Source organism: Ictidomys tridecemlineatus, chromosome 1 (genome assembly GCF_052094955.1).
Source record: "Ictidomys tridecemlineatus isolate mIctTri1 chromosome 1, mIctTri1.hap1, whole genome shotgun sequence".
Lineage (NCBI taxonomy): Eukaryota > Metazoa > Chordata > Mammalia > Rodentia > Sciuridae > Ictidomys > Ictidomys tridecemlineatus.
In genome coordinates this window covers 109442886-109454988 of record NC_135477.1, presented here as the reverse complement: position 1 = coordinate 109454988, position 12103 = coordinate 109442886, and the positions used below count along the sequence as shown (strand labels likewise).

Sequence of the window (12103 nt, the reverse complement as noted above, 5' to 3'; positions counted from 1 at the left end):
CTGATTTTTTTAACCTCCATTGTTACTGCTTTATTCCCCAAACATTAGAATGTATATAATTCTAAATTCTCTGAGGGGAAAGAAAGAGCTTATTAGTTTACTTTTATTTCCTTATTTTGGGCTTCTTTTAAAATAAAATGGAACACTGATGAGTGTGGAAAAAAATCTGTTTTCTTTCACTTGAACTCATCAGTGACTCATGCAATAAACAGCAAGTCTCCTGGTTTTATTTTTGAGGAGAGCACCAACAGTTTCAACAGCATACTCCAGTTTTACAGGAATCAGTTTTCCAAAGATGACTTACTTATCATGCCCTGCCTGAGAAAGGACAGCATAAAGCTGGTGAAAATTCTGATCTTCAAAAATACAACAGACAATGAGTATTTCCAATTTCATGCTGTTTCTCTAACAAGAATGGAGGCACAAGGAAATACAAGCCTGAAACACCGATAAGAACTGTGGCTAACAAAACAGAAAGGAAAAATGAAAGCACATTGAACAACTGACTGTACAGATTTAGGAGGTTAAAAGGGTGATTGGAAGAGAAATAATAAGCCTCTACCATCCCTACAGAAATGAGCTTTCAAAACTCACAATGGAAAAAAAAAGACATTTAATAAGGTAGCATTTAAAAACTAAATGAAGTAAAATTTCACTAATTAACAAATGCTGACTTTATGAAGAGTCTACATTGGTACAAACCTATTAGCACATGACCTCTGCTCTTCCCAAATTTACTAAAATTTGAGGATTACCTCTGAAAATAAGGATTTGTTGACATAATTCCTAAACAAGAAGTTCATGTGTAACCTACACCAGTTTTCTTTAGACACTTAGAAGGCTCCAATTACATGCAAACAGTTATCATGCTACTTCAAAATTAACTTATCTTTTTATAAAGGTTCCCTTTAAGAGTTCTAAAAGATGACAGCCTAAGCAGATTCTGCATTACATATATATAAAAGCTTAAAAAATAAATTGAACTTCTAACATCTTCTAAAACTCAGATTTTTGGAAGTTTTGATTAGCCTTCATATAAGTAAAACTTTACTACATTACACATAAGTACTATTTAAAAGCAAACTTTTTTGCATAGGTAAATTAAATCCCCAACATCTGAAATATATTATTATAGGGCGGTTCTAGGAGATAGCAGGTGGTGGCAGGATTCTTTCATAAAGTCCTCAGCTGTGACTTTTGTGTATTTATACCACTATCCTTTGTTTTGTTTGTGTTGTACCTGACTAGCAGTCCACAGCAGACTCAGTTCAGATAAAAACTGTCTTTCCTGGCTGTAGCTATGGTTTTAGCTGGACTCTCATTCTTTGTGCTTTCACTTCCCAGTACTTGTGGTCCATGCCCTTATAATAATGTGCTTCTCCCATCTGTAAAGTGTCATGGATGGGCTGCTTTGTTTCTTGGCATTTCCTAACACCTCTGCTGTGTCAATTAAAGTTAGGCTTTAAAATATTGCATCTTTAATTTTCTGAGTCCAGCTCCCTTCTTTCTTGATGCTGTCCTCTTAAAATCCCTGAACAAAAACCGTCTGGAAATCTTGTTCCTATCTTCCCTTCTTTATGTGAGTCCAGGCCAGAAAAGCTTGGGTGCAGCATACACTACTTGGGTGCCATTGGATTGGCTATGTTTTAGAACCTCACTGCTAATATAAGGCTCTTATTCTTTTGTGTTTAGGATAGCTAGTAGATGAAGCTCAAGAGAGTGTTCAGAACTTCAAATTCCTTTTAATACATATCCTAATCTCAGTCATATGATTTTGAGTAGTGCCAAACATATGTGGAACTTCTGTTGCCACACAACCTCAAATTGACATTGTAGATAACTGTACATTTTCCCCCAAACTATATAAACTATCCAAATTGAAATATATCCTCTAGAGGAATATCTATGAAACTTAACACAAAGAGTAGCACCATGCTTATGTTGTCAAAAGTCAACAACTTCTATTATCTCTATTTACCCATCAACTCAAAAAAATCTGAAGATTTAAACAAGCAATATCCAACAGAACTTTCTGCAGTAACAGAAATGTTCTCTCTCTGTTCTACCCAATATAGTAGACACTAAACATGTGGCTATTAGGCAGTTGAAAAATGGTGGTACAACTGAGGAACTGACATTTTAAAGTTTTATTATATTTAATTACTTTAAATTGAAACAGATAATGTGGCCAGAGGCTCTTGAAAACTGTTAAGATTTAAGATTTTACCATACTTGCAAGCCAATAAATTAGCATGCCAGTTTCACAGATGTTGGGAGAAGACACAAGTTTCTGAGATCAAAGACAAAGGACTATATTACTCATAAAAATAACAGTAATAGGAATAGCAGCGTAGCTGTGCCAATTCCCTGACACACCAATTCTCACAATATGATGTGAAGGGACAGGTGATACCTGAATACTAACTAATTTACAGTACAAAAGGAGAACCCTGGGCTTATGGTACCTGCATCTTTTATACTGGATAATATGCCTAGCTGTCAAAAACAAAACAAAAAAAAAAGACTTCTATCTTCCAAGGCTATCTAATATTTATAAATGGCCTTGAGAAGAAATTCTACAATGAAAGCAAAAACTTGCCTTGTTCATAATCCATACACAAATCTAAGTGAATAAACGACAGTGGTCTCTCTAACAGTGTTAGTATCATACACACCTCTGAAATCTACTCATTATTCTCCATCTTGCTTGCATATCTTGCTTGCAACTCTAGTTAATTCTTGCTAGAACTTCTGCAAGCTTCCCAATTGGTTATCCTGCTTCATCTATTTCTTCTTCTCAGGCATTGTTTATACAGTAGCTAGAATTTATTGTGTGATATAAATCTAATTGTGGCACTCTTGTTTCAATATTTGATGTCACCTACTGTCCTTTCTATGTCACACAATACCCTCTGCAGCAAGTCCCCGAATGATGTAATGCTGCCTCGATCTGTGGTCACTTCCCTTGTTTGTCCTTCTAAGATTCATTCCTTTAGCCACATTAAACTTTTTCTTCCTTAAAAAGCAGAAATGATAAAATGACATCCTTGACTTCCAACTACAAATTTGTCTGGTTTGGTTCACATAATAGTTTAAAAAGCATTTGGGCCATTTCACATTTTGGGAGATTCATATTATAAAATGTGAATTTTAAGCTCCTCTTTTAAAATCTGGGCATCTGGCAACACTTGGCCTACATCCCAACCTGACAACACTTGGCTAATGCTGAATATCTACTGTTCCCTTTAAACAAAACCTGGATTCTTCAGGTTGCCATACATCTCCCTTCTGTTCCCTTTTTAATTTTTTTTATATATATTATTCACCTACATCCAATCTAATATCCTCTTGATCTGGATGGAACACTCTTTCAACCCTCCAAATTCTTGAGGTGCTACTATTCTTGCTTCAAGTCTTAGTGGATTCATATCCTCTGGGATGTTTTTCTTGACCACGACACCACCAACCCAACCAGGATGAGATGATTAAGTGTAGTAAGCTCACCCACCAAGGACCTAACATCCCCCATGTCTTCTGTGATTCCCTACACTATCCCTGTTATGGCACAAAGAACACAGTAGTATAAAAATGCTAACAAGCAGGCATCCTTTCCTAGACTTATATAGGTCATTATAGAGCAACTATGTCTGTCTCATACATCACTGTATGCTAGTAATTAGGAAAGAGCCAAACACAAAGAACTCAATAAACACTTGTTGTTTTTGTTGCTGTGGGTTTTGATCGTACTGGGAATTAAACCTAGGGCCCTGAATATGCTAGAGAAGTGATTTGTATTCCCTGCTCCTTTTTTAAAACTTTATTTTGAGATAGGGTCTCACTAAATTGCCCACACTGGCCTCAAACTTGGGATCTTCCTGCCTCAGCCCCTTGTAGTTAGGATTACAGGCAAGTGCCGCATCCCTGGCTTCAACAAACACTTGTTGAATAAATAATGGACACAAGTTGCCTGAAGAATGGCTACTTCAAGTTATTTAAGATATGTGTAAATTTATGTATTTTAAAATATTATTTATTGTCAAAATGTGGGGTCTATGAAATGCCATTACCCCCACTCCCATGTGTAGCACAGTAATATCTATAAAACAAGGCAGTGAGCTGAGCACTTCTCATAGATGAGCTCACTCAATCCCTACAACAGTCCTTTAAAGCAAGTACTTCCATTATTCCTATTTCAGAGATGCAAAAACTAAGGATTTAAGAAGTTAAGTAATTAAATTAGCAAGTAAATAACTGGGGAGAACTCAAACCTAGCCCCATTAGAACCCAAAGAAAATCCTTAACCATATATGATTTAAAAATGGAGAATTTTAATGTGCCCCAGAAGAGACAAAATCACACAGTATAAGGGAAAACCACAGAACTATTTATCAATCAACCGGAATTTTAGCCCTACTCCTTCCACTGACTAGCTGTTCAACCTTGGATAAGATAAAGTTCCATAACAGAACAGTATATAGTAGGAGATACTAGATGACTAAAATTTCTCCCAGAAGACCTGAGAGCACCGACACCAACAACTTTATTCACCACCTATTAGGGCTGGGGATGTAGCTCAAGCGGTCGTAGCGAACTCGCCTGGCATGCGTGCGGCCCGGGTTCGATCCTCAGCACCACATACAAACAAAGATGTTGTGTCTGCTGAAAACTAAAAAAAAAATAAATATTAAAAAAAAATTCTCTCTCTCTATTCACCACCTATTTTTGAGGTTTTTTTAAAATGCAGTTTTAACAATTAGCTCTTTCCTAAAAGAGTTATAGAGATGAAGAACGTTTTTGCACATTCTGAAGCTCTCTGGCTCAATATTCAACTATTATACCAAACCATAGTTTCCAGGGCAGTGACAAGAATCTTTAATCTCATTTCACAAATAGAAAAATAAAGGTACTGCACAATAAGGCCAAGTGTAAAGTTATCACTAACTTTCTCAGCCTGCCCCTTAGCCTGCCATGCTTTACTGTGTGTGCTTAATCAAAGCTCTGAAAAGCTCAATGGTACTTAAACCCTAAGAAACTCAACAAAGCCAGTAGTTGGATATATCAGAAATGTCATTGGGTCATGTGAAATACAACCTAGCTGGGAAGGAAAGAATCCTGGTCTATCTTTTTCCAGATGGAATTCTTGCTCATCTTTTGCCCTAAGCCAAAAAAAAAAAAAAAAAAAAAAAAAAAGGTGGTTAAAAGAAAACTTTCACTATTGTGTCTTAATTTTTTAGGTCAAACTTCCAGAGTCAATTCAATACCCATCAGGCATATAAGTGTTCGAGTTCCAGCCAATTAAAAAATTTATTAAGGAAAAAAGGAAAGGGAGGGATAAAATAAACAAACATTTTACAAGTAACCTCTGAATACTTTTCTAGCCATTAAAATTTCCTTTCCCAAAAAGCTAAGGAAAAATTGCATGTGAGTCCCATAAAGTTATTGACTTGCTTAGTAAATTTAGAATTGAAATTACTACAACATTTAATATTTGATGACCACAGAATACATGTATAGGATGCTTTTCGAAGCTTGCATTCTAAAAAAGAGGAATTCATTTCATTTCCAAGTATACTTTATTTGATGAAGTAGAAGCATTTGAAATTTTATTCTAGAAAATACCTCCCATTTATTATTAATAAGTGGCTGGGAATGTAGCTCAGTGACAGAGAGGTAGAAAAAAGAAAGCATCTCCTTAGGAAATCTGATATTTGCTCCAGTCTACCAAGCAGATTCACCAAATTATGATCTGAAAGTGCCTTATATAATGTATTCTTAGCATTGTGTTTGCCACATTGTTATTAGAATATGTTTGATTTTCACATAAAATATAAAACAATATGTCTTCAATTTAGATTGGAAGGCCCTTTAGGGCTAGGATCACATTCCATTAATTTTCTACCTATAAAGCACACAGCAAAGTGTATTGTACAATATAGGAATTCATGAAGTTGTTTATTAAATTAGAAATACATAAACAACAGGACTTGGTCATTTGATACCAAGTTTAAAGATGATATTCTTTGGCCATTTACTTGCTTGTTTTGTGGAAGTAGAAAGGCACTAACAATGTTTCTTGTGCCTGTGATTAACAGAAGCTGGACACGTGGTACATCACAAGTAGTTTGAACTGTCTGAAATCACTTTATGAAAATGAAGGTCTCTTTCCAGAATTATGAACACTGACAGTAAATTTAAGTTTGAATCTAGGACACAAAAGACATTATAAAGAATAGAAAGCATCTGAAGAGAAGTTCTGATTTCCAAGGACTAAGACCAATAAGATCTTCCTGCTATTTAAATTTCCATGGCCATATTGGTATAAGATGTAAGGTCCTTAGCTTCATAAGTAGGGGGTTTGGTGAGAAAGAGACGATTTTAAATAAAAACTCTAAAGACAGGAACACCTGTCTTCTAGCTCAACAGAGGTACTGACCAAAACATCTAGAGAAACAATCTCATCTCAGCTAAACGATCCGAACTCAGAATTAGGACAGCATCGGCCAGCATGCAGTTTCAGCAGACAAAAGACCTTGGCTCAAAAACCATATAACACCCCTAAATTGTCCCACTGAATCTTCACAAGGGCCCTCAGGGGCAGGCAGAGGAGATGCGCAGGTTGCAGACTACGACATGTAAGTTCCGATGTATAGGGGTCACAGGCCACTCAGATGGAAGATAACTGAAGCCAGTCTTAACTAGTATCTGAACTGGCGGATACTTTCCATTCTGCCTCAAGGACTGCCCTTGTCCGGTGTATTACAATTACTCTTAAGGCTGGAGGAACGGCAGGAAGAGCAGAGCTGGGCGGGCACAGCAACGGGAAGGACAGGGAATTTCCACGCTTCCCGGCACTCGCTGGTACACCAGCACCCCCAGGTCGCTTCTCCACTCGGCTGCTCTCCACCTGCGCGAGGCCTGTTTGCCCCAAACTAGTCTCAAGGGAGACTGGAGGCTTTCCCGCCGTCCCGGAGAGTTGTTCAAATTGGGGGTAGACTAGGCACAGGGTGAGGATACTAGGAGAAGTGAGAAGGTAAGAAGGACAGTAGGGGAAGGGGAATCCCTCAAACATTGGCCAGGGAACCAGCGGTGCTGACGGATGGTCAGAGAGAGGTTTGGGGAATGCGTGGAGGTTCGGTCGACACTGGATCCCCCGACCCAGGAGCCTGGAGGAAATCGACTACAGTCTCGGTCGCCAAGAGGCGGAGGCAACTGAAGCAGCAGGATGTTTGTCCCGGGCCCAGCATCTGCTCAACTTCCCGCACCCCATTCCGCGCCCACCCACATCCTCTCCCCGTCCGCCCCGCGGCGGCGGCGGCGGCACCAACCTGCGCGACCGCGGGCTCAGTGCGGGACGGAAGCCGGAGCCGGCGGGCGGAGTTTGTTGGAGGCTCCGGGTCCCTGGGCGGGGACAGCTGAGCACGCGGCGACCGCGGCGGTGGCGGGCGCTCCCTCCTCCCGGCGCGCGCGGGGCCCACCCTGGCCCGCAGCTCGCCCTCGACTCCCGGGCAGCTCCCGGTCCCTCCCCCGGGGCGGCTCCGGTCCCGCCCCGCGCCCGCCGCTCAGCTCCGCCTCTGCCCCTTGCGCTCGGGGCCCGAGGGCTGAGGAACAACCCAGCGGAGTCTCCCCGCGTCTCGCGCAGCTTCCCGGGGAACCGGGTGCCCTAGGTGTTTGGACTCACATGCCGCTGGAGATGGCCACGAGCTGGAACTCCCGCTCCATGGCCCCGGGGAAAAGAGTGAAGGCCCAACCTGAAAGTCTCTCTTTGACCCGCCCGAGTCCACTGTCCCTAAAAGCAGCCCTGCGAGGTAGCCACGTCAGCTGCCAGGAGAGAGGCCGAGGAAAATGTCCGGCTCTCCCTCCGCTCTGCTCCTGGTCAGGAGGACATTGCCCGAGGGAACGAAGGACCCTGCCCACGGGCTCTGGCTCTGAACTGGGCTCTGCCAAAGAGTATGCGAAACTGGCATATCGGACGCGGGTTTGAACCTCAGAAGCGGTGCATTTTCTATACACACCGCCTCCTGTAGCTCGGTCCCCGGATTCAGGCCACCTTGCTTAGGTCTGCGCAGTGCTTCCCTGCCTGTACCACAGGGCTGGGAGGACGGAGGTGCTTTCCTAGCCTGGCTTCCCACCTCCTCTGCACATTCCTTTCAGTGAAACCTTAACCCTGAAAAGCCCCCAGCTTGCACACAAAATCCCCTCTATCCCTAAACTGGAAGCAAGGAAACCAGACCAACTCCAATCCGCTGCAGGAATCCAGGGAGTGGGGAGTTCCAGCCCTAAGGTTTTATACCCTAGGGACTTCATAGTGTGTGTTATTGACAATAACCCCCCCATCCCCACACACAAATCGATCTGCATTAAATTGCGAGCAGGTATTTGCCTCTCCCCTTCTGCAGGCAGGTAACTGATCCTTTTCCTTCCCCAGTGCCAGCCTCTTTCTCCCAGAGTTTTATTCCTTCTTTCCCCAAGTTCTCCCATGCCAGCTGCATGCTGCGCCAGTTCAGAGCCAGGCCAGGCTGGGGGAGGTTGGGAAAAGGGACTCTGAAGAAGATGAAGACAAGCCATTGGTTGGAGAAGAAGCAAGGAAAGTGCCAATTTAAACAGGATAGCCAGGGAAATGAAGTCTATTCCTTAAACCATGCGAAAGTTTCCAGAAAGAAAACATATCTCCATTGAGAAACCACCCATTCTTACAGTGAAAAATCTGGACTGCCTCCCAACAGAAACTCCAGGAGCTATGCATAGACAAGGATAAACCAGTGGGTCCTATAGAATAGGTCTCCTGGAGCTCTACTTCTCAACCTAAATTCCAAGACAGGTTGACAACCCCAGGCTCACAGCCAGCAAAGAGAAATTCATTCTGGAAACTGAAGGTCAAGTAGGCTGCAAGAAGGCACAGAGCTGGGTCAGTTACCCGCCCCACAGGACTGTTCTTCAGCTTTAGGCATCTCCTAGATCATTTGATCCTTCCCCCTGGTCTGAATTAGAAAAGGGGGGGGGGAACACTTGAAAGTCTCCCTTCAATCTGAAATTATGGGTTAATCACTAAGAGTATGCGCTGTTAATAAATTTTGTATGCCTTTATCTCCTATTAAAAAATTAAGTTATTTTTTGGTGACAGGATATAATGTGCATGGGTAGAAGTCCTTTGCTGTTGATTTGCTGCTTTTCAAGTTCAATTCAGTACATTTTGTTTTCAAGATAATTTTCTTATTCAATGGTGATTGCATTTTTAAATGTGAGAGAGAAGGTAGAATAAAACATCTAAATGTAAGATGATGGTTACCGTCTCTCATACTTTCAAGTCTTGGTTGGCACAGCCAAAGTTTTGGCAGAGAACCAGTCCTGTGCCTAATGAAGCTGTCCCCGAGCTCAGAGCCTGGGAGTTACAACCTCAGGGCATTTCAGTCTGTGCACAGGCCTGACACAAACATGAATTAGCATCCACTTTGGGTGAGAAGTTACCTTTCCCCATGTTCTCAGGGTTCTACCCACCTGAGATAGCCTCTGACTCTATAAAAGTATCATTACAGAAGCAATGCTTAGTGTCCCAGTTTTACTTTCAAAAAGACTACATCCAACTTAATTGTAAACTTTATTTTTCTTCCCTTATTTCCTCTAATGCTAAAAAGGCTAGGACACTGAAAGTTCAAGAGGCCGGAAGAGGCTGGCCTGCACAAAGTTTCTCATTCTTTTATTAAAAGGAAAATCATCCCTGAAAAGGAACTAATTAAACTTAGATCCTTTCTGAATATAATAATCTCTGCATATAAATTAATTTTATATTAATGGTATGTATAGTGTTATTGCAAAAGCTATTCAGTCAGCTCATGTGGATAAAAGGTCCATTTTTCCTGTGAAAAAATCTTGCAGCTATAAAAAATGAGAGGGTTTATTTACAGGTAACAACATTGGTCTTAGGCAGTGTTTCAAAATACATGGAAATGTACACTCATTCCTCCATAAAACCTTCCTTTTTTTTTTTTTTCTGGTGCTGGAGATTGAACTGAGGGGCAGTGAGCTACATCTCCAGTCTTTTTGATTTTGATTTTGATAAAGGGTCTTGCTTAAGTTGCTGAGGGTCTTGCTAAGTTGCTGAGGACGACCTCCAACTTGTGATCCTCCTGCCTCAGTCCTTCAAGTCACTAGGATTACAAACATGCACCACCATGCCCAGCTCTGCTTTTTATTTTTGGTTGTTTGTTTGTTTTGTTTTCCAGTTGGAAAGTGTTTTCCAATTTGCCCACTCAGGTCTCCAACCCCTTCTATCTCATTCAAAACCTTTAGGAACCTCAGGTGCTATCCTTTCCTAATGTTTGAAAAGAGTGACATTTCAAGCAGAATAGAGACAGTAGAGGCAGATTCATGAAGACTCTTTTCTGTATCCCTTATTTTTACACCTTTCTGATAACCATATCATTCATTGTGAGGATGGATCCAATGTCAACCTTATGCTAGACAACTTGAGAAATGCTCAGGTACATAAGCTCTTCTGGAAAGAATTAAAATGAGTCCTTCCTCATTCTACAGCATTTCAAACACGATTTAAGAGTCCCCAACCATGATTAAGAACATTAGGTTATACTGATATAGTAAAATAAGCTTCAAATTGAGTCAAATAGTCAGATTTGCTTATGCATATTCAGAATGACAAAAGAAAATATTAATTTCAATTTACAAGTCATCAAAAATTACCTTGTGGGCCACATAATGAATAGCCCTATGTTAAAGTAATGCATGTTTGTTCTTTCATAAGTAAATTTTCCTCTGAAATATAGACATCTGTCATGGAGTCAATTATCTTGCACAGCATGTAGTATAAAAACACATAAAGGAAATAATATACTACATTGCTTATTTGAAAGTGATCAGGAATATGCAGCTCCATGCTGGCATGTCTTTAATTTCATGGTGTTAAGAAAAAACTATAGGAGTATGAAACAGCAAACCTTTCCTACTGGAGTACTAATTCAATTACCTATCATGATGTATGTAGGAGAAAAAAAAATCCTCATTAACTGGCAGAAACACTATGGAACTATTCTCGTCTTACTCTACTAACCCCTGTAGCGAGAATGTGAACATGGAGTTTCCTTTGAAAACAAAGGGATCACCACATTCTGATAAGCTCCAGGGGTGTTCCAGAAGAACAAAGCTAGAAATGGTATTCGAAGGACATAAATTATCATTTAAACGAGGCTAGACTCTTATGAAATTTAGGCATCAAACAGATCTCAAGATTTGAAAAGTGCAATAAGAGATATTTAGTCCAAGTCAAACTTCCTTGATATAATGCAAATGTGAAAATTTTTCTCTCTTTTCTCAGGCAAATTCTGTTCTCCTCTCTCTCACTGCATGATGCACATGTAAATAAAATGCCAGAATATTCTGTAGAAAACTCTGCCAGGTTAAGTACACAGCACTTTCTTGAATACCTCATAATACTTTCTCTTGTGACACATTTAAATAGCCTTGGAAAAAAATCTTAAAGGGAATATTTAATAGCTTCCCAGAGAGTAGAAGGTATTATCATTATGGTACAAAGGGCATCATTCATTTTTAATTCTCTGCTCCACAGGTGTTCCCTGCACAGGCTGGGTTGACACTGAGAGAGTCTAATTATGATTCATATATCCCACATTCCCCAGGAACTAGTCCCTCTAATTTCACACAATGCCATTATTGAGAGGAGAAAAATAAGTTTCAGTCCTAGTAGCTAGACATACTGATTCTCAATCTTGTCCACACATTAGAATCACCTAGGGAGTTTTAAAAATCTTGATGTCTCAGTTCTGCCTCAGATCAAATAAGCAAAAATCTCTGGGGGTGGAGCCTGAGGATAGGTATTTATGTAATTCCCAAGTGGTTTTTATGTGTAGAGAGGCCAAGAACTGGTAAAGTTAACACTTAGCAAATAAAAATAAAATCATTCAATGTAAAAAGATAATATTTAACGTTAATTGGTCTACAGACTAAATGTAGTTCTTTACTATTTTTAAAATCAAGAAAGATGTTAATTCATTTTGATAATTTTCCATACCAAGTCATATTCTCTCTACCTACTTTAGATATCTGGCTATGATAGCAAGACTAGTTCACAATA

The 12103-nt window shown here is 40.3% G+C and overlaps 1 protein-coding gene across 1 annotated transcript in view; it reads left to right on the top strand.

Annotated features, from left to right (window-relative positions):
* The window catches only part of LOC144376881 (uncharacterized), a 117973-nt gene extending 108699 nt beyond the window's left edge, over positions 1-9274 (top strand). The window contains exon 2 of the mRNA XM_078045140.1: positions 7326-9274. Within this exon, the coding sequence (XP_077901266.1) occupies positions 7326-7981 (656 nt within the window). The 3' untranslated portion in view covers positions 7982-9274. The remainder of the gene's footprint in view (positions 1-7325) is intronic.
* Positions 9275-12103: the final 2829 nt, after the last annotated feature.